The 25,555-nt window shown below is 40.3% G+C and overlaps 1 protein-coding gene across 1 annotated transcript in view; it reads left to right on the top strand.

The window, feature by feature from the left end:
• The window catches only part of LOC120542060 (V-type proton ATPase catalytic subunit A-like), a 55,426-nt gene that overhangs the window by 16,217 nt on the left and 13,654 nt on the right, over window positions 1-25,555 (top strand). Inside the window, exons 4-8 of the mRNA XM_039774178.1 lie at window positions 307-521; window positions 3,243-3,380; window positions 7,977-8,128; window positions 9,000-9,162; window positions 23,947-24,055. Of these exons, the coding sequence (XP_039630112.1) occupies window positions 307-521; window positions 3,243-3,380; window positions 7,977-8,128; window positions 9,000-9,162; window positions 23,947-24,055 (777 nt within the window). The remainder of the gene's footprint in view (window positions 1-306; window positions 522-3,242; window positions 3,381-7,976; window positions 8,129-8,999; window positions 9,163-23,946; window positions 24,056-25,555) is intronic.

Raw genomic sequence — 25,555 nt, 5'->3', positions numbered from 1 at the left:
AGATTGCTGATGAAGTAGAAATGCTGCTTCTCTGGATTGAGAGGAGTCAGTTGAAGATATTTGTGAATGATAGCTTTCTGGGTGCCTCCCCTGGAAGGGTTATTCAGCACAGCCCAATGGTAGAAGATCAACCATGACATGCTGGAGGGATGTCTGACTGGCCCAGCTTACCATGTTACTACTGTGATTTAAAATGAAAAATGATGATGATTGTCATAATACATAAAAGCAGAGATGTTTAACAGCATTTTTTTTAAAGAAACAAGTCAATAAACAGATGAAATTTCCTTAACCTTTTATTTTTAGCGGGTGTGTCTGTTGGTGACCCTGTACTCCGAACTGGCAAACCCCTATCAGTGGAATTGGGACCTGGAATAATGGGTGCCATCTTTGACGGGATCCAGCGGCCTCTTCATGACATCAGTCATTTGACCAATAGTATCTACATTCCACGTGGGATTAACATTGGAGCACTTTCTCGAGATGCAAAGTGGGAATTCAGTCCGGAACGCAGTATCAAAGTAGGTGCCTGTAATTCTTGAATACTTTTTCATTCTTTTACTGCAATAAATTATGATAGGGGTTTGGGGTAAAGGGAAACACCATAATAGACTGTATTGCAAGTCTGGAAGTTACCCATCAATAAGTATTTAAAGCTCACCCCTGTCAGAGTAGCTTAGATTGGTAGGAAAAGAACTGCGGGTCTATGACAGAGAGGGATGATTTTCAGTATCTGGATGGAAGAGAAAATCTTTAGGAAGGGCATGGATATTTTTACAGGCTGAAAGGATAGGAGGAAATGGCCAGTACAAGGGGTTCTTCTATAGGTGCATTCTACACTTGCTTAAGTAAGTTCACAACCAGTTTATTCTGTAGGTGCTTTAATATTTTACATTATGTGCCTTGAACTGGATGAAGCAGGTTTAATACTGGATGTTTGGCTCTGTTCAGTTGAAACTCTCTATTTTGTTTTGTTATAAACATGCCATCACTGTCTGTCAGTCAACACTGCATTTATTTGCTGGGTTGAGGGCCGCCACACCATAGAAAATACCTGATGAAGCATATGATGCTGTCATTTATCTAATTATTATTAAGCAGTCATACAGACACTCCTGTTAATTCTGCCTTTTACCTGCTGGTGGACAGAAAATATAGACAAGGGTCTATACAGTTCAGTAATTAAGATGAACCTCTTGCTTAATTTATCTACAGAGCTACTACTTTCATGCAGGTTTAAAGAAAGACAAAGGAGTGCCAGTTGACAAAAAAAAAATTGGTGTAATGTAGAAAATACTTTTCTTGGTTCTCTCAGGCATGGTGGCATAATTTTATTTTTAAATTGTTAGGAAATAACAAATTAAATAATGTACCTCATTTTGGGAGAATAACAAATAATTGAATTGCTTAAGCACAACTTAATATTAGCTTCTGTGAAATGATGCAAACAACATTGCAAAAAGGTTTGGGACAGCCAACTTGAAAAATGGCTGAAAAAAGGCAAAGATTTGAACAATTGGTCTTTATAGACATTAGTTCAAAACAGAACTGAGGAGACATACAAAATATGGTGGTTTTAAAGCCGGACAGGGAATATGCCATCATCAGGGCAAGAACCAGAAGTGATGTCATCAGGCCCTGACCCAGAAGTGACGTCAACTGGCCCATGGTTGGTCTGTAGAAGAAAAAGAGAAAGGATCAGTACACTATATCACTCTCTGGTCCGGCTTGGTATTACCCTTTTTTGAGCCCTTTAGCTGCCTCCCATATGCATGTGTGTGACACTTCACATTTGAAAAGTTAAATTTAGTAGAGTAAAATTTGCTTGGATAGAATTATTTGTTTATTTTTTACTTATATTTGTTCAGATACTCCAATTGTTATTTCTGTCTTGACAAACCCTTATTAGTGGGCTCATGATCTTTGTGCAAAATGTCCTGTGCTAATAGTGTGGAGTCCTGTTGACTGAATCCTAATATTTTAATTTGATACTTTGAAATACACAGTAAATTAGATATGGAGAATTTAACAGTTAAGATATGCATAGTTTAAGCATAAGAATTGCAGTATATGCAGATATGCAGTCTGCAAAAAAAACCATGGTAGTATTACACAGAAATTTTGCTTTATGTGATGTATATAACGACAACGACTGCTGCAGCATCACCAGGACCACTTTGTTTCTTGCTGAAGTCTAAAGTTAAACACCGACTTCTTTTAAAGCTGATCTCCAATTGGTCCCTGTGCACTCCTGCTGAATGCTCTGAATTAAAGTCCAGTTCATAGCACTACCACAAGATCATCCTAATAATGGGCTTGTTTATTGAACAACTAAATCCCTTAATTTATAACATCATGCAGTGGAACAGACCGGTTTCTCACAGCTTTGTTTTGCCTAACATGTCGCAAAATATTTATTTCTGTTTTCAAAAATGGATATATATTTTTGTGGCTGGCTTTGTGTAGACCTGATGAGGTAGGCCATTGAATCTGGAGACCCCCCGACTTGTCCTCTATGCCATTGTGTATGACATTAATAGGTGACTCTAAAATAACCTTGTGTGACTCAGTATAGGTGTGGCTGGTTTTCCCATGTTCTTTAGTTTTCCCTTTCACATCCAGAAGATGTACACATTGTATTAATTTGCGACTCTAACATGGACTTTGGTCAGTGGATTTGAGTGTGCCGTATAATGTGTTGGTTAGTGCCTTGCCCTTGATGATGTCAGTGTAAGGTTTGACCCCCTGTTGCCCTAAACTGTATTATGTGAGTTTAATAATAAATGGGTGGATGATAAAATGTTAGACTACATTGTAAAAACTGCTAAATACAAATCAAATGTAGCTGAAGCAGAGATATGAACACAAAACAGCTGGATTACAAATGGATACCTAATGAAATGTGCTTGATGGACTAAAGGACGTCCTTTTTATTTTAAAATGTGTTATGAAGTGGTATATTGAAATTTCTTTCATTTTGCTTCATTTTTCGTAACTTCTAATGCAAAACAACTTACAATCAGGTGGGTACATTGGGCATTTCCTTTGACTTCCAACATTACATCTGAATTATATGTTAGTTCTGCTTGTTTACAGGCTCAACAGGAAAATGAAAGTCACTAAACTCTGTACTGAAACCCTAAATTGATAGGTGGGTTAACTGAAGAGATTGGAGATTCTCATTTCTCCAGACAGCATGTTTGAGAAATCAAATGCCCATTTCTTTGTTTTCTCTTTTTTAGCCAGGGTCTCATGTTGCAGGGGGAGATATCTATGGCATTGTGCAGGAGAACTCACTCATCAAGAACAAGATTATGATTCCACCCAAAACCCATGGTACAGTGACATACATTGCACCACCGGGCCAGTATGATATTACAGTAAGTTTTTCTTTATTGCTAATATTGACATTAAGGAGTACAGCAAAAACTGTGGAGATCTTCTTTTTCTGAACAAGGTATTTGTCAATAAGGTACAAATGTAGGAAAGTAACCAAGCTTGAGAGGAGCAACTGAAGAGACCCATGAGATGTAAAACTCAGACTTAGGTTCACTTGTGCAAGTGAACACTTTGGGCAGCAATCTCCCTCCAGAGATTTATTTTAGCTTTGATTTCTTTCCATTTAATGTACTTGTAAATTCTCTTTGAAAGTTTGGATTCACATCTTGAATGATCTGTCCACCTACCATTGTCCTTCACATGGCATCCATCATATTGCAGTCTTTAGATGTTGTTGATCTGGTAGACAAGCTCTGCCAAAATGTCTTGCTGCCTTGCAACTCCACTTCTTGACATAAGATGTTTATTAGTTACCTACTAGTGGAATGTAACACCAAATATGCTGAGGGAACATGCTGAGGTTCTGCATTTTTCGTACAGTGATTTTCCATGTTGTATAGATCATTGATGACATGAGAATTGTTTATAAATGTTCATTTAGTTACAGTGTTGGTAGATGGTGCATTCCAAATCGGCCACAATCATTGAAACACTGGATTAGATTTGCCGATTCTGAAGTTGACTTCTATATCAATACTGCTATTATGCTTGTGCTGACAAGGCAGGTGAATTGTCACACATGTTTTATTGCTTGGTGTGTGACCTTGATCTGTATTTGTTGAAAGTATCTGATCTGCATAACTAATATTTTTTCATTATTTATTCTAAGACCAACTTTAGCAGCTCCTCATTCCAATTTAGTGGTCACATTCTGCAGGAATTCATTTGTTTCAGTTATCAATTTCACATCATCTGCACAGTCAAGATCTGTAAGCCATGTGTTATCTTTCCATGAAATGCCCACACTTTACAGTTTACTCTTTAATTTCATAATGACAAAGTCAGTAGCCAAGAGGAAGAAGAGTGGCCTCAAGCCAATGTTAATGCTGACTTGCTGAGAAAATCAGTGGTGTCATTGTTTGTCTGCACACAGCAGCTGGACTTCTTGTATAAAAAGTAGTGACGTAGTGAAGAGGGATATCATAACTTCTAGTGATGTTCCACTGTACATGTTGATGTAGGCTGTCAAATGTCTTATTTATAGTTGAAGGTTTCGGCCAGTGGTCATAGGAATTTAATTCACTGTTCAATGATGTTGCGCAGTGTAAAGAATTGATCTTTGCATGAATTACCATAATGGAGCTCTGATTATTTCTTGTATCTTTACCACATACTGAGAAAAGAGTGATGTCTCTCCAATTATTATAAACAGTGGGGGTAATAGTATGCGCAGAAGACTGGGAGAGAGCTCAGCTTGACATGTTACACATGGAAACACATTGGTTAGATGCTAAAAACATCCACAGGGGGTAGGAGACCAGAGTCATTGCATTTTGGTAATCCAAAGGTCAGTGGTTCATATCTCAGGACCACTGCTTGGCTAATTGCCACCATACAGCACATTGTTGGAATGAGACAGTAAGATTACCTTTTTACAGAATATTGATGACTACTCCTTTCCTTCAACCTTTAGGGATTTATTAATTTAACTTGTACGTTTAGCAGTCTTATGAATTCTGCTGCCATACTACTCCTCCATGCTTCAGTAATGCAGTTGTGATTTGATCTAGGCTAGTGGTTTTGATGTTCTGTTCTGATTGCATTATCCACTTCTTTTGCTTGATGATTTACATCCAGCTTGTTGATGGTCTGATGGTTCTGAAGACATAGATTTTAGTGATGCTTGGTTGGTTTAGCAATTCTTTAATGTTCAAAGAAATTGAGCATCCTGCTGTTCCTTGCTGAATAAAAAATTATGTTTCTTGTCTTTGATGGAGATATTTGAGATGCTTATTTTTCCCAATACCTCTCAGAAAATGCAATACATTTCAGTATTGTTTCTGTCTGCTGCTTAGGTGCCTCAGTCCCTTACATTCCTATAAGTCTGTCTTATAAGCTCAGCAGTCTTTCTTGACTCAGCGATTCTGCACTTTGCTGCTTCTGTCTTTTCTTCTGGTGACCTTCTAGTTCTCTGGCACGTTGCCAATGACATTTTGTAGTTCATTGTAAAATGTGTGTGTGTGTTTTTTATTTTAAATCCTCAGTTGGCATGTATACTTGTATGATAATGGTCTTTGCATGTCTTGGTTAGAGTATCACACAGTGATAATATGTTTGCTGACTGGTTTCAATCCAATCTGTTTCTTCCCCACTTCCTCTCTCAGTCTCATTCCATCAGAGTCTTGTCTTTGCTGACTAATCTGTTGTTATCTGTCCATTGCCTCTCACTGTACTTTTAGTAGCCATCAAACACAACATGCAATTGCACTAACGTTCCACACTGGTACAACATTTGCATGTTCTATTTCTTGTAATTATTTTGATGCCTACAATTAAGTTCCGTATTTAGCCTTGAACTTGCTTGCAGGTTTCATTCAGTGCTGTCATCAGGACTGAGTCGATTTTCTTGTTCCAGGTTTTCTGATTTTGTGGGATTTTGCTAGTTGTTTCCAAAGCAGTGTTTGTTTTTGGGTTCTATTTCCAAACCCAATGTCTAACCCTTTTCTTTTCTCATCATGAATTGGAACTGGTGAAGTGAGAATCTTTGTAATTAGCACCAAGAAGTACTAGTTGGGTGCAAAAGTGCCAGTTTAGGAGTAATATAATACAATAGGACACTAAAAGGAGAGTTAGCTTGTTCATAACACCGAGAACAACATAAGAGTAATTTAGGAGAAAAAAGGCCCTCTTGCAACTTATTAATCAAAAACAAAGGTGGTCCATGAATCATCATGTGCCATAAAACAAATGACATATGCATTCAATGGTATTTAATCAATTATTAAAATATATTATATAGAGAATCAAGCTGAGGGGTGGTTTAACACAACCTTCTCTATCACTCTAAATTGCAGCACATTTGTGCTACATAGTGCAAATTTATAAAACACAAAAGCAACATCAGTGCTCATTTAAACAGAGGCTAAAGATGGCACTCTATAAATGTCAGTTGAGGTTTTCTTGATGGTGAATTGTTTATTTCTGCCATTACTCAAAAATAATGTAAAAAAATAAAAATAAATGTAGATGCTTTTTTTGCTAACTACATAAACTTGAAGCATTTTCTGAAAAATAAGTCACACTGCTACAAATACTGGAATTTTTCATAACAGTCAGTCAACCACTGATTGAAAACACATAAAAAATAGTCAAAAAATTTGATGATATTTCAAATATTTTTTGAATAAGGGAACTTCCTAAATAAAAAAATGTGCATTTCCTGCAAAGTGATGTTGATATAAAATGAATAGCCTTGACACACACAAAAAGGTTTGGAGGAGCCACCCATATATTGTTCCTGGATGCAAAAGGTTTTTTTTTACAACACTCCTATGCCTTATTGCGAGTTCTCAACTTAACTGACTAGTGGAGGAAAGATGGCGGCTTTATAAGCTGAAAGGCAGAAGTGATGTCATCTGGCCGGAACCGGAAATGACTTCAGTCTAGGGCCCAGAACCGGGAGTGTCGTTGCATCAGGCAGGTTTTCCCATTTTTGGCTTGTAAAGATAACAGAGGTAGGTTAAGTGCAACCTGCCACCCCCTGGCCTGGTGGGTAATTACCTCCACTTGGTCCACTCAGCTCACTACTAGTCGCACGTGTGTGACAGGGGTTATGGTATTTCAAGAGCGTACCAAACCTGCAGTAACTGTGATCGGTTGATCAAGTTAGGCATATAACAAAAATGTAAAGACAGATATGCTAGAAATGTTTAAATCATGTTCTAGGATACCTAAAATGTGTTGTGACATTACAGGCAAAATTTGATCCCCTTTACAACATCTTTCTGTCATGCTATAAGCATCTTTTATAAAACGATTACAGACATAGCAATGGGTGACACTACATCTGTCCAAAATAGGGTTTGTTTCATGTGGAACACAAGCTTATACACAATAGTGAACACTGGACAAGTAGATACTTAGAATCGTGAAAGAGAAATATAAACATGACATTCCAGTCCTAGAAATATAAAAAGAGAAACTTTATACTGAATGTAATGGATATAAAACACTTTATATAGAAACGTCCCTGTGTAGTACACTTCCATCGTGGATTATTAGAACAAGAAGGCACCACATGTGAATACCACCTGCGTATTGTAGAATAGGAACCCTGGTTAATTTGACAGAAAACTGGAGATAAGCCATTCAGTGTGTTTATTATACAGGTCAAGTTCTTTTTAAATACAAAATCTCTGATTACTTAGTTGTGATGATTTGTTTGCTTGAAAATATTGGTATATGATTTATCCTCATCTCTTTGATGTTGAGTTTTATTGAAAAGTCAAATATTGCACATCCCTACATGAGGATTATAATGCATCCCTTTAGATAAGATATTCAAAAAATTGAGTGTGGCTATCTTTGTTGCTAAAAGAAAGATGTTAACAATATTTTAAATTCATAAATTAATAAAAAATACTATCCTGCAAATATTGTATTAGGGATCAGCTTGTCGTTTTTTTATTTTCTTATAGGATGTAGTACTGGAACTGGACTTTGATGGAGTAAAGGAGAAGCTTACTATGATGCAGGTCTGGCCTGTACGTCAGATTCGTCCAGTCTTGGAAAAGATGCCAGCTAATTTTCCACTTTTGACTGGTCAGAGAGTTCTGGATTCCCTTTTTCCGTGAGTTACTCAAATTTTCATTACTGATTGATTTAGAACCCAAATGAATCATTCATTTCAATATACAACATCATTCAGGGCTTGACATATATAAAAAATTAAGACAGGTTTTAAGGAGAATTTACCATTCATTCCAAAATGGCACTTCAATCCTTATTAGCTTACCTTTTTAAAAACTTTTTGAAGTCAGTATCAGTAGGTCCCCAATGTAAAAAGTAAAAAAATCTTACATTAATGTGAAATTTATGTGTAACCAGCATCCATCTGTGCCACTGTGCTCATATTGATGACGTGAAGCAACAGCTGCTAACTTTTCTCCTCGGTCTCCCCTCATAGCTCATACTCAGCAATCCATGACAGGATTATAGTGCAGCATTTTGTAGAAATTCGCTTTTTATGGGTCAAAAAAGAAATGAAGGATATATTTAGAACCTGTATAATTCTGGTTGCAAGTACAGATATTTAGCCAGGAGACAACTAAAGTCATGAATATTTTTGGAATTATCTACTGATAATTGTTTAGTTACTGAAAGGCTTGTGATTGGCTAAATTGCTTAAATTGCCATTGTGCTGCGGAAGGAGCTATGGAAAAAGAGAGTGGGTGAGTCTGAACAATATAAATAAAGTACTGTATAATCAACTGTAGGAAGAAAAATTTACACATTGCAAAAGTTGAAAACTTTCAGGAGAGTGTTTCAGGCTCATTATGAAACGCACAATATACAATAAAGCATTGTTTAATTAGATTAATTTTATGAGTTATGCATTAAGTTTTGTGAGCAATGTATGATACCTAAAGCAGTATTTACAACTGACACACACAAATCTAATAATTTCATTCAAAATTCTTTTTTTTGTCTGTCATATCTAGCTGTGTTCAGGGGGGCACCACAGCTATCCCAGGAGCATTTGGATGTGGAAAAACAGTAATTTCTCAGGCTCTCTCCAAGTATTCCAACAGTGACATAATCATTTATGTGGGCTGTGGAGAGCGAGGCAATGAGATGTCTGAAGTGTTGAAGGATTTTCCGCAGGTATCTAATCACTATGGTTATTTACAGTATATGGTAAAGATATAACATAACATTTTCAGACTTTATTATTCCAATTCAGGGTTGCAGCATGCTGGAGCCTGTCCTTATAGCACTGAGCGAATGTCAGGAAATAGCTCTACATAAGGCCCATTCATACATAGTTGCTGATTCAAATGCAATCAGGAATCTGTTAACCTGACCTGTGTGTCTCTGGGGATATAAAAGGAAAACCAGAGTACTTATAAGTGAGAGAAGGTGCAGCCTTCGCACAGACCACAACAGGGTTAGGGATGCTGAATCCTTGAAATGGCAGTACTATTACACCACCATATCAGTCGATAGGTAGATGGGCAAAGGAAAATCTCCGGTCATGGTTTGGTATCTAATTCACAAATCTGCATGTTTATGTCTTCTTTCTAATAATTCTCTGTTTGGTTGAATTGGCATTTAAAGTGCACCTTTTAAACACTGTGGTAGCCGGCCCGGACACACACAGGCAGACACGTCAATGTCACCCAATAGACGTTTTATTACCATTTCTAATATTTACAAGTGCAGCACACAACCCCAAAGTCCCCAAAAGTCCAGGCCACCAAACAAATGCCTTCTTCTTTCAGGTCGCCTCCTTGCCTCCTCCCAGACATTGTCCTTCTTCCACCCAACTCAAGTCCTCATGTGAAGGAAGGCGGCCCCTTTTATACACACCCGGATGTGCTCCAGGTTTTTCCTGGCAATCTTCCACCGGCACGCCCCAGTGTGGCGGAAGTGCCGGCTGCATCCCCGGAAGCACTCCGAGTGTCCCTGCTCCTCTTCCCCCTAGCACTTCCGGGAGTGGCGGAATTGCTGAGGTCCAGGGCTCCCAAGGCATTGTGGTGTCCCCTGGCGGTGACCACAGGCCCCTACAGGGTTGAGTTTCAAAGCTCTGTACCCGTGGCTCCCAAAGGCACCAGGGCGGTCACCCCCACATGGTCAGGGGGAGGCATAAGCCCTCCTCCAGTCCTCCTGGGCGTCCCTGCCGGGTCGCCCCCCCCAGCCATCTGCGACAACACACATTACCATTCAAAACATCTTTTTGACCCAACATGGTCAATAACCATCCTGAAGATCTAATGGTCACTCATTTAAAGTTTGGTTGTAATTATATCAGTGGCTTTTAAATCCAGACATTATCCAGATATAATGCACCAGATTAGTAAAGACGATGAATGTCATAAATGCAGGGAATAAATTAATACACAGAATGATGGTTCTTTAAACTTAACAATTCAAACATTGAATAATAACGATAAACATAATTTTCTAAAGGGCGGCACGGTGGCGCAGTGGTAGCGCTGCTGCCTCGCAGTTAGGAGACCCGGGTTCGCTTCCCGAGTCCTCCTTGCGTGGAGTTTGCATGTTCTCCCCGTGTCTGCGTGGGTTTCCTCCCACAATCCAAAGACATGCTGGTTAGGTGGATTGGCGATTCTAAATTGGCCCTAGTGTGTGCTTGGTTTGTTTGTGTGTGTCCTGCGGTGGGTTGGCACCCTGCCCTGGATTGGTTCCTGCCTTGTGCCCTGGGATTGGCTCCAGCAGACCCCCGTGACCCTGTGTTCGGATTCAGTAGGTTGGAAAATGGATGGATGGATAATTTTCTAATAAATTCTGAATGTAAGCAGTCTGCTGTTGACCTGTTGTGGGTTTGTGGGAGTATATGCTGAGACACACTGGCATCATTGGTAAGGCTGCTTCCTGCCCAGCCCCAGGTGCTGCAAGGATAGACTCTGGCACATTATGCCCTGGATTTCAGAATCATTCTAGAAAATGAAAGGATGGGCCCATAATTATGGTGATAATTAACTGTTGTATTTATTGTTCTTTTATATATTGTGCTCAAAAGTAGCCTTTGATCCCAGCAGCCCTGCACTGGATAAACAGGCTTAGTAATAAAATATCTGTTCCATTCTGATTTAAAGATATCATTACTGTGTTGCAGGGTGACAGAGTGTTCTGCTGCAGTGATGGAGAATGGCAGGACAAAGGGCAAGGTACAAAGACCAAGACCAAGGTCAAAATAGGAAAATCAAAAGACAATCATCAAAACCAAATACATAAGCCAAACAAAAATGTAAAACATACCTAGTCAGAAAGTTTTAATATCCAAAGAAACCTAGAGATTTAGAACACAAATGATTATGGAAACATCCGCAAACTCAGATACTGAGTTCCACATGGTTCTGACTTAAATAGCATCATGCAGATGACATCTTTTAATGTGACCTATGGTGGCATTCTCATAACATCAGACATCCAAGTCATAATGATTTGTGTAGAAGACGGCAATGGCCATTACTAGAAGAAAAAGGCGTAATTGTAATACAAACTCATATTGATAAAATACATTTACAAGTCCAAAAACAAAAGTAATGAACAAGTGAAACGTAAATCTATATAATGTAGTGTCTCAGAGATAATATGACAAAGTTCAGAAAAAATGTATCTTTAGAAAAAAGTCTGAATTAGCATAAGACACCCTAATTTGGTGTGTTCATAAGAAATGTAATGATTTACTTGATGAGGCAGAAATACATAATAAACAAGAATAGTTGTGCCAGATATTTGAAATTTTATAATGTGTGTTTCAATTTAAATATTTAAAGTCTAAATGTTCTCAGATGTAACAGATATTTGTCATTTCTCACCCTCTGATAGAGATCTGTAGAGGACTAGATCCTTAGTAAAGGATCGAAAATCACAAATAACATCATATTCATAATCACTGACCTTAAAATGGTCTAAAACAGGGGTGGGAAGTGTTGGTCCTGGAGGGCCGCAGTGGCCGCAGTTTTTTGTTCCAACCCAGTTTCTTAATGAGAACTCAATTATTGCTATGGTAGCACTTATTGTTCAAGTGTCATTTTGATGCTTCATTTTAGTGGTCTCACTTGTTAAGGTTCCCCACCCTAAATTGCTTATTTCAGCCTTAAACAGCATTCACTGTTTTTAATGGCTCCTTATTAACAATAAGATGCACATGACAAAAGAGTCAGCAGTTCTCCATCTAAGTTGTCTCCATTTACACCCTTGTGGATTCATCATGCACTTTATGGTTTAATAAAACACTTAAGAGATAAATGTGACAACCTGAAAATTATCCATTTTAGGTTTTGTGGACGATGTTTTCTCTCTTGAGTTATTGCCGAACAGAGTAGGAGTCTCACACCAGATAAAATTAATTAGTAAAACACACTTTATTGCACCTAGACTAGAGAAGCTCTCGTATAGGAAATTCTTTGCTTTTTTATAGCTTACAGAGTCGAGCAAAATGATATCATTATTTCCAAAAATAGAGGCGGCGGTACATATTTCTTACTGCTGACAAAATAAAAAAGAAGAAGTAACCTTATTTGGAGCTTTAAAAACAGGAACTATAATAAAAAACTGGTTAAAGAGCAGATTCTGAGACAAACAGGAACTATAGTAACAGACTTGTTGCTGGCAGATTCCTTTGACCTGCTCACCCAGTACACTCTGTACCTCACACAAGGGTATACATAGAAATGTCACATACACATTTTGTAACTGCTACATGTCACAGGGACAAGCTGTAACTGCTACATGTCACAGGGACAAGCTGTATTTTTTTCATTCCACACTCGACCCCTTTGAGCAGAAAAAGGAATCTGGCAGGTTAAACTTCGGAATCACTTTCAGGGGCCAGAAGAAAAACTTGTTCTTGACGTAGGAGGTAAGCTTTAGATAGAGCAGAACGGAACACACGAGCAATGAGACAGCGGACAAGAGGAAGTAAGCAGCAAGAGGCAAGAAGGAGCAGAAGAACTCCAACAGCAAGGGAGACAAAAATAGATTTGAACCATTGCCCCCAGGAGCCGAACATAGAGGTGAACCAAGAATCCCAAGGAGAGTCTAGGCCAGAGTTTGTGGTTAACTCATTAGAGAGAGAGGTGAGGCCAGCTAAAGCACGAGTAATTGAACCATCAGGGCAGTATTGTTAGGAATGTAAGTGCAGCAAGTGTCACCAAACATTGCACAGACACCCCCTTTCTCAGCTAGGAGCATATCAAGAGCTAATCTATTTTGCCATGTTATCAAAGAAGTTTTATCCAATTGTTCGTGGATACCTCTAATGGCATCTTTAGTAAAATTTAAGAATCGCTGCTGATTATAGTATAAATAATTAATCCAGTCAACATTTTTATTAACTGTTGACCACCAGAAAATAATGGATTCAAAACCAGCGGCAACCTGATCACGAGCTTTGTATTGATTTGGAACCCCTCTGGGGACTCCTATGGAATCTATGTAAACACCAGGGCCATGAAGAGTGTAAGAGTCCTCAGAGTGAGGGCCAGTGTAGGAGTCCTCAGATTGAGGGCTGGAGCGGGGACGGCGACGAAGAAAGATAGAAGAAGTTAAAGAGGGGGAAGAGAAGGGAGTGGGAGAAGGAAGAATACGGAATGGCATAATAAGTTGGACCGGGGCACAAGTACCTGACCAATTAACAGGAAGGGTATCGCGAGTTGGGTGGGCTTACACATCCACCAAATATCAGAACGAGGAGTGGTGTGATTGTTAAGGAACACAGAGAAATTAAGGAAGGAAGTGGAATTGTAGATTTTAGAGCAAGAGGAGGAAAGGAGATGACCAACGTGACGGGAACTTGTTTGGGAGAAGCAAGTGTAATTTCCAGGAATGTATTCAAAAGCAGGAGGAGTCATTCTTGGAGAAGGAGGGAAAAGAAAGAAGAGAGGGGAGCAGGAGGAATTCGGGGAAATGGAAGGAGTATTAAAAAGGGAAAGTAAGCAAGGAAGAGAGTTGGAGGAGTTATGGGACAAAGGGAAGGGGGTGGTTGCGAGATGGGGACGAGCAGTGGCACATACATAGCAATCGGATTGATTGAGCTGACGAGCTGAATACAGGATCCATTGCAGCCAACGGTTCCGATCACCGTACCCAGTTTCAACCTCGAAGGTGGATTCTATGGAAAGAACGGACAGAGAGGAGAATGGAGAAGTAGTATTGGAAGAAGAAGAAGCATTAAAAGAAGAAGATGAAGATGAAGATGAAGAGGAAGATGAAGATGAAGATGAAGAGGTAGGGGAAGTGGAATACACCTCAATCCTGAACTTTCCCAACAGATCTATACCAGAGACATAGGCACCAAGAATGTAGATGCCGGAATCATGTAAAGAAGCATTCTTAATAGTAACCACTAAAAGATTACAAAAAATAGGATGATTGCCTGTACAGGCTTCAGCATGCGGTGTCCTTTTATAATTGAAAAACGAGTCTTTAACCCATGTTGCGTAGCTTGTGTAGGGTTATACCCCCAGTCCTGGTTTCCGGTGTTAGCGAACACATCGCTCCATGAGCTACATTCTGGGACACAAACGTATTTTTGTGAGGAAGTCCAATCATGTGGAGAACCAGTACAGGACGCAACAGAACAAAAGTCCAGGGTAAAAGAATGAGTGGTACCCTGAGGAACTCGGAATCCTTGTGGTTCTCTGGGGGGAACAGGGATAGATAGAACGAAAAGGAAACGGATCAAAAGACAGAGGAATGGTGCCATCTTTTACAATGAGATGCGTGGATCCAGGCAGGTAATCCTTCAACTTTCACAGCGTGAGGGGTTGACAGAAGAACTTGAAACGGTCCTCGCCACCTGGGTTGGTGCCAGTGTTTCCTGCGGGTATCACGAACCAAGATCCAGGTTCCTAATGGGATAGGCGAATCCTCAGAGGGAGGGGTGGATCTCCAGGCTTGTTTCACTTGTTCATGGATCTCCTTCAGAGAGGCTCGGAGACCTGAAAGACTAGAGAGAAGGTCATTGTCCACAGTATGTAGGTTCACATTCCCTATGACCATGCCAACTGGCATGGGTCTACCGGTAAGAATCTCAAACGGCGATAGCCCCAATTGTCGGTGTGTCCGCCCTCGTAGCCCCATCAGGGCCAGTGGAAGGGCATCAGGCCAGGAAAGATTTGTCTGCTCACAAATTTTTGCTAATTTTGACTTCAAAGTGCCATTGCATCTTTCAACTATACCTCCACTCTGTGGGTGATACTTACAGTAGTGGTGTACATTAATTTGGAGCCATGTGGTTAGTTCATTTATAACTGAATTCACAAAATGAGTCCCATTATCAGTCTGCAGTTTCTGGGGTATTCCCCATCGTGGGATAATTTCTTTTATTAACGCTTTAGCCACAGTTTTGGCATCATTATGCTTAGAAGGGAATGCTTCTACCCATCGGGAGAACACATCGACAATTACTAAACAGTACCGATATCCCCTTGACGGCGTTAATTCGATGAAATCCATTTGTAGATGCTCAAATGGTCCCATCGGATTCGGGGTAACGGCGGGACTTACCTGCTTGCCTTTTCCCACATTAAACCTTTGGCACAGCGCACATCTCTTACAGAATTGATCTGCATAACTAGAAAACCCTACTGCTTCCCAATGCTTCTCAACATCCTGAATCATAGCATCTCTTCCAGCATGGTCCAGTCCATGAGCTATTTTCGCCATTCCTGGAAAGGAAGCTTTCGGAAGAAAAGGCTTATTAGTCTGACGGTGGGTCCAAACACCTTCAATCAAGGAGCCTTCCTTGGACCATTTCTTCTTCTCAAGATCCGTTGCCGAGCTCTGTAAAGAAATCATCTGGTTATCTTGAACCGACTCCGAACTCTGTTGGAAAAGAGAAACTGGAACATTATTACGAGCAGCTCGTTTAGCAAAGTAATCAGCCAATTCATTTCCTTTACTAATAGGATCCTGTTTGCCAGTGTGTGCCTGGCACTTCACAATAGCCAATTTAGATGGTTTAGTTATGGCATCCAACAAAGATTCAATTAACTTCTGATGTTGAATGGGCTTGCCAGTACTGGTCTTAAAACCCCTTAATTTCCATAATGCCCCATGATCATGACAGACTCCAAAAGCATAGCGAGAATCTGTATATATAGTAATTTCTTTTCCTTCTGACAGCTGACATGCTCGAGTTAGCGCTATTAGTTCAGCTGCTTGTGCACTGAGGCTAGAGGTAATTCGGTTAGCTTCCAGTAGGTGGTCCCCTTGGACCACAGCATAACTGGTCGACGGAGCTCCATTTTCTAATCTTAACGAACAGCCATCTACAAATACGCTTTCACCTGTTTCTAATGGAGTTTCCTGCAAATCAATTCTCGGCTTAACTTCTCGAGCAATCACTTCCTGACAATCATGCGGTTCTCCCTCCTCATTTGTCGGGAGTAGAGTAGCCGGATTGAGGGTAGAACACCTTTCAATTGTGACATTTGAGAGAGTGCAAAGAACGTTCTGATAATGGATGGCTCTTGCTGTAGTTAGATGAGAAGTTTTTGCTTGTACTAAAATGGAATGAACTGCATGTGGGACTTTAACTGTCAGTGGACTCATGAGTACTATATCGGTGCTAGCTAAGACTGCTTCTGTGGCAGCAGCAACTGCTCTTAGACAAGGAGAAAGAGCAGCTGCAACGGGGTCTAATTTTTTCGAAAAATATGCAACTGGCCTTTGTTTGTCTCCATGTTTTTGAGTCAACACGGCATTCATATATCCCCCCTTTTCGTCCACAAACAAAGTGAATGGACGAGAATAATCAGGTAAACCGAGGCGGGGCAGAAAGGAGGGCAGTTTTAGGTCAGAAAATGCAGTCTCAGCTTCAGGAGTCCAGGAACGTGGCCAGATAAGGGAAGACCGGGAGTGTTGGCCAGATCCTGCAGAGGCTGAGCACGTGCTGAAAAATTAAGGATCCATTGTCGACAATATCCAAGAATGCCTAGGACAGACATAACCTGTTGTTTAGTGACCGGTCTAGGAAGATTCTGAATGGTTGTAATGCGACTGGTGGAGAGAGCTCTTGTGCCATTGGTAATGTCATGACCTAAATATTTAACAGTTGTTTGCACCAATTGTAATTTAGCTTTGGACACTTTATGGCCATTTTCAGCCAAGAAAATAAGTAATTTCTTTGTGTCCTTTTCGCATGATTCCTGTGAATCACTGCAAAGCATGATATCATCAACATATTGAATTAATGTGGAACCACGGTCTGGCCAGAAACCCTCAAGATTTTGAGCAAGCGCTTGTCCATACACACAAGGAGACTCAGTGTAGCCCTGAGGCATAACAGTCCAAGTCCAACGGCGGTTTTGAAACGTAAAAGCAAACCAGAACTGAGAGTCTGGGTGAACAGGGACAGAGAAGAAAGCGTTCGCCAAGTCAATTACAGAAAAATATCGGGCGGAAGGTGGAATCGCGGAGAGAATAGTGGAAGGGTTAGGAACAATAGGGGCCCTTGGGAAAATAGCAGCATTGACTTGGCGAAGGTCCTGAACAAACCGCCAGGAACCATCAGCTTTTCTTACCGGCAAAATAGGAGAATTTACCGGAGAGTATGTAATTGGAATTATAGCTCCTCGTTTCACTAAATCAGAATGAACGGCAGAAATGCCGGCCTCTGCCTCAGGAGACAGAGGATATTGAGCTCGATGTGGACGGAAGGAGGATTTTGGGTAGATCACCAGAGGTTCACAATGGGCTATTCTGCCAAAATCGTTTTTATCCTGAGACCATAGGCAGGAAGGGATATCTGCGAGCCAAGGAAATGAAGGGAGAGAAACCTGTAAGGGAAATACAGAACATGAAGGGGAAGGTGTGCAAAGACTACGATTGACTAAAAAATTAGTTTGGAGAACAACCTTTGTAACTAAATGGTCAGAGGTGTCGAAGACACCAGGGGCAACATATTGCCAATCTGTCCGGTCAAGACAGTGTTGAACCCAAGGTCCAATTTGCACCCACTGCGTGTCATGCGATTTGGCAAGAGAAATATGAGGGATGGAGCCACCCAAATAGTAAATCTGCTGAGAAAGGGTGAGATGAACAGATGCAGCAGCTTTGGTGGAGGACAGGAATAGACAAGGAACAAGTACATTTTCTGGTGTGGGAGCCGAAGAAAGAAAAGATTCCAACCAAGGGGCATCAACGTCAGCGGGGAAGTATTGAGCGGTACAGTGAAGGGTGTCAGGGACTTGAAGATGGGGGAACAAACAGGAAGGGAATGTACTAAGGGCCTTTAATAAAATGGTGTGTGGGGAAATGGAAAGAGTCCAAGCTGCAAAGGAAGGTGTTGGGTGAGATGATTGAAAAAGAATCATAGGGGTGGAGCAGTTAAAGCCTTTGGGGGTCATAGTAATCGATAGGGAAAGTTTAGTCATGAGGTCACGCCCCAAGAGGTTAACTGGGCAAAGGGAATTAAGGAGGAAACGGTGTAATATGGATGGACCAGAAGGGGAACTTTGGACAGGAAGTGGGAGTGAGACTTTAAGGCAATGGGGTTGTCCAGAGGCTGTCAAAACAGTAATTGTGTCGTTCGAGGCAGGGACCTTAGCCAGAGAAAGAGTAGAGCGCGTAGCGCCAGTGTCAACTAGAAAAATAGTCTCTTGTCCATTAACATGCAGAGATAAAAGAGGATCATCCTCAGGATCCGCAGTCAAGAGAGGAAACATGGAGTGGCTAGAGGTCCCTAAAATTCCTAGGGCCAGCCTTGGTTTCCGGGGAAACCGGGTGTAAATTCATCTCCGGGGGTAGTCAAAAGAGGCTTATTCTGACGATTTGGACAGTCTCTTTTATAATGGCCAGGCTGACCACAATTATAGCAATAGTAAGGAGTAGGGAGCTGTTGTTGTTGTTGAGAAGGATCTTGGAAAGAGGTAAAACCACCTCGACCCGCCGTCCTCTCCCTCGAAGCCTCCCGGGCACCGCGTGGACCGGTGACGCCTCCCCGTCCATCAGTGTAGTAATTGAGTTGCGCAGCCACCAACTTAGCTTGGGTCTGTTCTTGCTTGTGCAATGTCTGCCTTTCAGCATGTTCAGCATGTCGCTTAACCTCTTCAAAGGTAGCCGATTCCCAGCCAATGCATGAGATACGGACTTTAGATTGGATGTCTGAACGGAGACCGAGACAAAGGAGGCACGGCTGCACGACGTTGGTCCTCAGCCCGCTCTATGCCCGAATGGGTAGCCATCAAATCTCGAATCCTAAGTCCCCATTCCTCCACAGTCTCATCTTTTTTCTGTTTTGCAGCAGAAATCAAAGCCCAGTCAGTGCCCTTTTTATACTTTTCCTCTAAGTTCGCTTTCAATAGACTCCACTGAGTTTGAAAATCTGCCTCTCCGTACTGACCATCTCCTCGATGTAAAATCTCACGCCAAGTCCACGGCTGTCCATTATTATCAGTGCCATGATTAACAGAAGCCCAAGTTGGGCCCAATTTCCGACGAAGGACTTGTGTCCATTCGGCAGCGTTTGGTTTATACATGCTGTCCAACTGTTCTAATTGTTCAATAAATTTCAGTCCCCCTTCCTTTTTAGGGTCAACTAAGGTGCTGACCACCTCTTTTAGCTCACTTAAGTCCCAAATATGGGAAATGGAAATTGTCAAGGGATTCTGGTCACCAGTAGGTTGATTGGGATTATGCCGGGGATTAGGAATCTGTATTAATGGGAAAGCAGTAGAGGGAAGGAAATCGGGGTCAGGGGCAGTGGGGGAAACTGAAACAGAGGATTTAACGTGTAGGGGATTGAAAGGTGCTTCTATTTGGGCCCTTCTTCGTGTTGTAACTCCTCCTCGGTGTACGATAGGGAGCTCAGGTTTTTGTTCTGGTGGGTCCTCCTCTACCTCCTCCTCCTCTTCGGACCCTCCCGGAAAGTCATAGGGTGGGGGTTCGGGAACATGAGTCCCAGAACCATATAATATAGGGTATAGACGTTTCTTTTTCTTTTTAGAATGGTTGTCAGGTGGTTGGGCTGTTTGTAAAGCTAAAAGCAAGTCATCCTTCTCTTTTTTGACCTTACTTTCATTGGCTCTCAGAACCTCATTCTGTCTAGTGATCGCCTCTAAATTTCGATCTTTTATAACCAATTCCCATCTATCAAACATATCCATGCGATACGGACCTCCCTTGCAACAACCTTGGGTATTTCTACACAATATTTTCCTTATTTCCTGAATCTCACTCGTATCACCGGTGCCGTTTACTGGCCAACGCCCACCGCTCTGTTTATTCCACTTCTTACATGCCTTTTTAAAATCTAAGCCTGTCTTTTTCTCAATTAGTTTCCTAGGTGACCCATTTTTCCGCGACGTCTGTTGATCCTCCGAAAACAGTCCTTCCAGTATAAAGTTAGACCCATCAGACCCCTGCTTAACTTTTTTACTACTAGCGGAACCCATTTTCTTTTATTGTCCTAGTTTCTTCCCCTGAAACTATATCTTTTATTTTCTAGTTTCTTTTCCTGAAACTATATTCAGTGTACACTGTTGCTTTCCTACTCGATTTCCTTTTCTCTTAAATTACCTAACTGTTAACCGTCTTTGTCCGTGACTGACCTTTGACGGGCAATGGGCTCTTTACCTTAGGTGTGCCACGCACCTTTTAACCGTCCCAATGCCTATCCCACTAATATCCCAGTTCGGACTCCTACATCCTTTCCCAACAGTTAATTAAAAAACCTCGAGTAGATAATTAATATCCTGGGCCGCTAGTGTCAGTTTAAAAAACTGTCAGTTACTTATCACTCTTATCATACCCACCACCAAGGAAACCCCCGACGGTACTTACCTAGTCTAGGTATTTAATCTGGTGCGCAATGCAGAGTACTCCACTCGGAATCAGGAGGAGACCGGGGGACTTCTCACTCAGAAGCCGTCCTAGGACAGGGCAGTCCTAACTTTTGCCGGAACTGCTTTTCACTGCTGCCGGAGCTCACAGGCAGTCTGCTTCAAAGAAGACAGATCCGTAAGGCGGGTACCGATCAAGGAGTCAGCCGATCGTCTCCTGCCCCACGTTGGGCGCCAAAAAACTGTGGACGATGTTTTCTCTCTTGAGTTATTGCCGAACAGAGTAGGAGTCTCACACCAGATAAAATTAATTAGTAAAACACACTTTATTGCACCTAGACTAGAGAAGCTCTCGTATAGGAAATTCTTTGCTTTTTTATAGCTTACAGAGTCGAGCAAAATGATATCATTATTTCCAAAAATAGAGGCGGTACATATTTCTTACTGCTGACAAAATAAAAAAGAAGAAGTAACCTTATTTGGAGCTTTAAAAACAGGAACTATAATAAAAAACTGGTTAAAGAGCAGATTCTGAGACAAACAGGAACTATAGTAACAGACTTGTTGCTGGCAGATTCCTTTGACCTGCTCACCCAGTACACTCTGTACCTCACACAAGGGTATACATAGAAATGTCACATACACATTTTGTAACTGCTACATGTCACAGGGACAAGCTGTAACTGCTACATGTCACAGGGACAAGCTGTATTTTTTTCATTCCACAGTTTCAAATCATTTAGATGATATCCTTGGAAAGGGAACAATCTATAACATTGCAGACTAACAAGCCATAAGATTAAATAAGGAATGAAAACCTGCAGCCTCTGCGGCCCTCCAGGACTGTCATTGCCTACTGCTGGTCTAAAATAATACCCCACATGCTTATGTTTGTTATGTGCTCTTAGAGGAGCAGGACTATCGGTAAAGATTCAAATATCAAAATATCATATTCATGATCACAAACTCAAAATAACATAAAACAACATTCCATATACCTATATTACCAATACCCATTTTTTAGAAGTTTTGTGAAAAAGAGTAACTTTGACCCCTTGTATCTTATTAGGGGGAGAACCCTTGGGGTTTGTTTTGTTGCCTGCACAGTTCAAGATCTTCTGATCATTTTTTCTGAAGACACTTGTTTACTCTTCTTCATAAGGGTGTAATTTCCTGCACAAAATATGGACCAAAATGGCCTAAAAATGAGGGTTTTTCTGGGTCTAGAGGGCCAGAAATTGGTGGAACTCCAAAAATTTCAATATGTTACATAACTAGACATCAAGACCAGTCAAACAGTATATCATATATCTCATACTTGAGGGTCAAGAGGTTCTGGACAAAAAAAAAAAACTGAAGTGATTCCAAAGTGTATATAACTAATTCATAACACAAAGTCACAAAAATACCAAGAGTCATGACACCGAGTCTATACCAAGAGTATTGGGAATAAGGAGAAAAACTACCTGTAGACAGGGTGTCAGTCCACTGCATACTGACTCATATTCAGCTGCCATTTAAACTAACAAGAACAAATTTGGAAAATGAAAACTAAACTGGAGAACCCAGAGAAAATCCATGGAGAAACACTAAGAACATGCAAACTCCACAGGAACAGTAAATAGGCTAGGGATTTATCATTGGTTTTAAGAATAGTGAAATGAAAGTTTTGCCCTACTTTAGAACTATAAAATCTTCAAATCATTTCCAAATTTCACTGACAACCAGTAAGAAGACTTGTATGATGTGAGCAGATGGCTTTATTTTTTATTATGTTTCAGTTATTTTTAAAAAGGTGCCCTTATGGAAAGATTTAGATAGATAACTGCAGTGAGTAATCAGTCTTAGAGAGGACGTGCACAAGTTCCTCAGCATTGGAGTGATACAATTATTTTCCATCAATTCCCCCGTTGTCAAACACTCTAATACTGTGTTTATTTAAAATCCTAATAAGGTAAATTTTAAAGTCGTAGAAACATATGTTGGCTCAGAGGCTAAGGATCGGTGCTGGTATCTAGGAGGTTGCCTGTTCAAGTCCTGCTACAGCCAAAAGGGATCCTACTTCATTGGGCCCTTGAGTAATGTCCCAAAGCTGAAAATTGCTCCAAGGGGGCTGTATAATGGCTGAATCTATGCTCATACTCCCAAAGGTCATGCAAAAAGACAATATGCCCTCAGAGATTAATAAAGTAAATCAAAACAAGGCATATACACATTATTTTCTGCACAAACAGTTCTTGAATCTACTTCATCACTTTGTTTTTCTGCATGGCCACCAATTATCCCCCTTCAACATTTTAAAATAAATTCAAGTTATCTTAAGGATTTTAGAGTGTTGGACACACTTCCATCACTGTGTGTCATTCACACATTTTTTATTGTTGTTTTGGGACAATTGTGCATGCCCAGCTTTTATAAGCCGACCAAGTGATTTTTGTTTTAATCCAGTTTCTCCCCACCTGAAAAGCAATAGTCTTATTCCTTGAGATTTGTTTGTCACGTCTAAAAAAACACAACTTTCCACACTGCTGGCATTTCTTTGTCATGCTTGGTGGCAAAAAAGCAGTCAGTAGCTTTTTAGTTTCTCTTCATCTGCTCAGCTACCTTCTGTCTTTCCTATTTGCTTGTTTTGATTTATGAGGTTGTATATTTTGCTCTGGCAGGATAGCTGATAGTTTCTACCATCTTGGTTAAGTGGTAGCTGATAGTTTCTACCATCTTGGTTAAGTGGTAGCTGATATTCAACACTGCTATCTGGAAACAATGGGGTTTTCTTCTAATATGAAACTGCCAATGTTCTTATGTTCTTGCCCTAACAATACATTCTGATTATTCCCCTTTTAAATGTTTATGGTTTCAGAAGGACTTAATAGTTTTGTATCCTGATTTTGTTTCCTAATAGAGATCCTGCCTAGTGCTCAGCTACTTGATATGTACTATAGGGCTAAGCAACTCGGTTAATGAAAAATTTGGTTCTGAATATGGAAAAGAGCTTGCTTTGGATGTCAAACTGCCTTCTCAATACTTTTATTAATCTGTCCTTTTTCTACTAACAGTCTCATCCATTTGGGACAACTTTGCTTATCCTTTCTGCTCTGTGGCTCCACTATAACTCTTGTCAATTTTGCTTTCCTAGTTGACAATGGAGGTTGATGGGAAGACTGTGTCAATTATGAAGCGAACAGCACTTGTGGCAAACACCTCAAACATGCCTGTTGCTGCTCGTGAGGCATCCATATACACAGGTATGAAAATTCAAAAGTGTCAAATATAAAAGTAGATATATAGACCATTTGGGGACTTCATTCTAACTCGCCTGTTCTGGGGGACATATTCTGAGTTTGCTTCCCTTTTTCATTACTGAGTAAAATGAGCACCCTGACCAATCAATGCAGACTTTTTGTATGAGAAACTGTTCCCAAACAGTGACCTTTATAAAATAATTATAAATCTTCCTCCCCAGTTAGCCTGTAGCTGAAAGAAGAGCAATGGATAGTTGAAAAGAAAGTACAATGACTAATGAGAAGAAGCAATGTCACCTTTACATGACATGGACTGACTGGATAGCCTACTGGGAATCCAGACAAAATGTACTCTTGTACATATAAAAAATATTTGCACATTCCTAGATAGTTATATATTTTTTTTAAATCCTAAATCATCACTTGTCAGTTTCCGTCAAACTTCATTTCACATATATAGGTAACTATTTGATTTCTTGTGCAAACATGATTATCTTCTTTGTAAAACACTGGACTGATACAAGAAGTCATGGTCTAAAATAAAAGATAGATTCACTGTCTATAGTAAAGAAACACCAAAGTGGGCATCAGCATGCTTACTGCAGTGCTTTTTTGCTGTCAAAGCTATCTGTTTTTATACTGTTTAAAGCTAGATTTAATATGTTTCAGTAAATTGTTACTTTCCCTGAATGTGTATTAATGGTCCTCTCCATGAATATTAGATATTGGGTACACCTAATTGTCATATGACTAACCTGTTAATAGTGTATTTCTATCAGAAGCATAAAATAATATATTCATAGGCAAATAGGTAGACAAATATTTGTTACATTCTCACTGAATGTAGCAACAGGGAAATACATAATTTTCCATAAAACTTAAGAAACACAAAAGAGAACTTTGCTTAATATGAGGGAGAATCAAAAAGTAAAAGCAACGTTAACACTAGTACTGTGAGCAGATGAACATAACAGTTATATCACTTCTACATGTAGTCTTCATGCAGGTTAATGCACTTCTTGTATCATTCCACTAACTTCCTCAGTCTTGGCAGAAGAAGTTTTTTGGCTGCTCCCAAATCCAGGTCTGCACCACTTTCTTAGCTTCATTATCAGAGGTGAACCTGCAATCGCATAGGGCCTTTTTAAGTTGACCAAAGATGTGATAGTCCCATGGTGCCATATCAGGGCTGTAAGTGGGATGTGGAAGACATTCAAACAGCAGCTGTTGCTTTGCTTTGACCGTTGTGGCTGCTGCATTGAAACATGGGTTATCATGGAACATCAAGATTGCCTATTACAGCATTCGTCTTCTTTTGCTGCAAATTGAAGGTTTCAGTTTCTCTCTAAGCATAGCATAGTATGTTGCACTGGTAACTGATTGTCTGTGTTATTAAAATATGCCAGAATATGCCTTCTTTTAGGACATCATGATTTTCTTGGTGGAAGGCTGTCATTTGAATGTCTTCTTTACTGGAGAAGGCAGGTGTTTCCACTACATGCT

Source organism: Polypterus senegalus, chromosome 13 (genome assembly GCF_016835505.1).
Source record: "Polypterus senegalus isolate Bchr_013 chromosome 13, ASM1683550v1, whole genome shotgun sequence".
In the NCBI taxonomy this organism is placed as follows: Eukaryota; Metazoa; Chordata; class Cladistia; order Polypteriformes; family Polypteridae; genus Polypterus; species Polypterus senegalus.
Note: the sequence above shows the minus strand (reverse complement) of the source record. Positions and strands in the feature narration are given on the sequence as shown.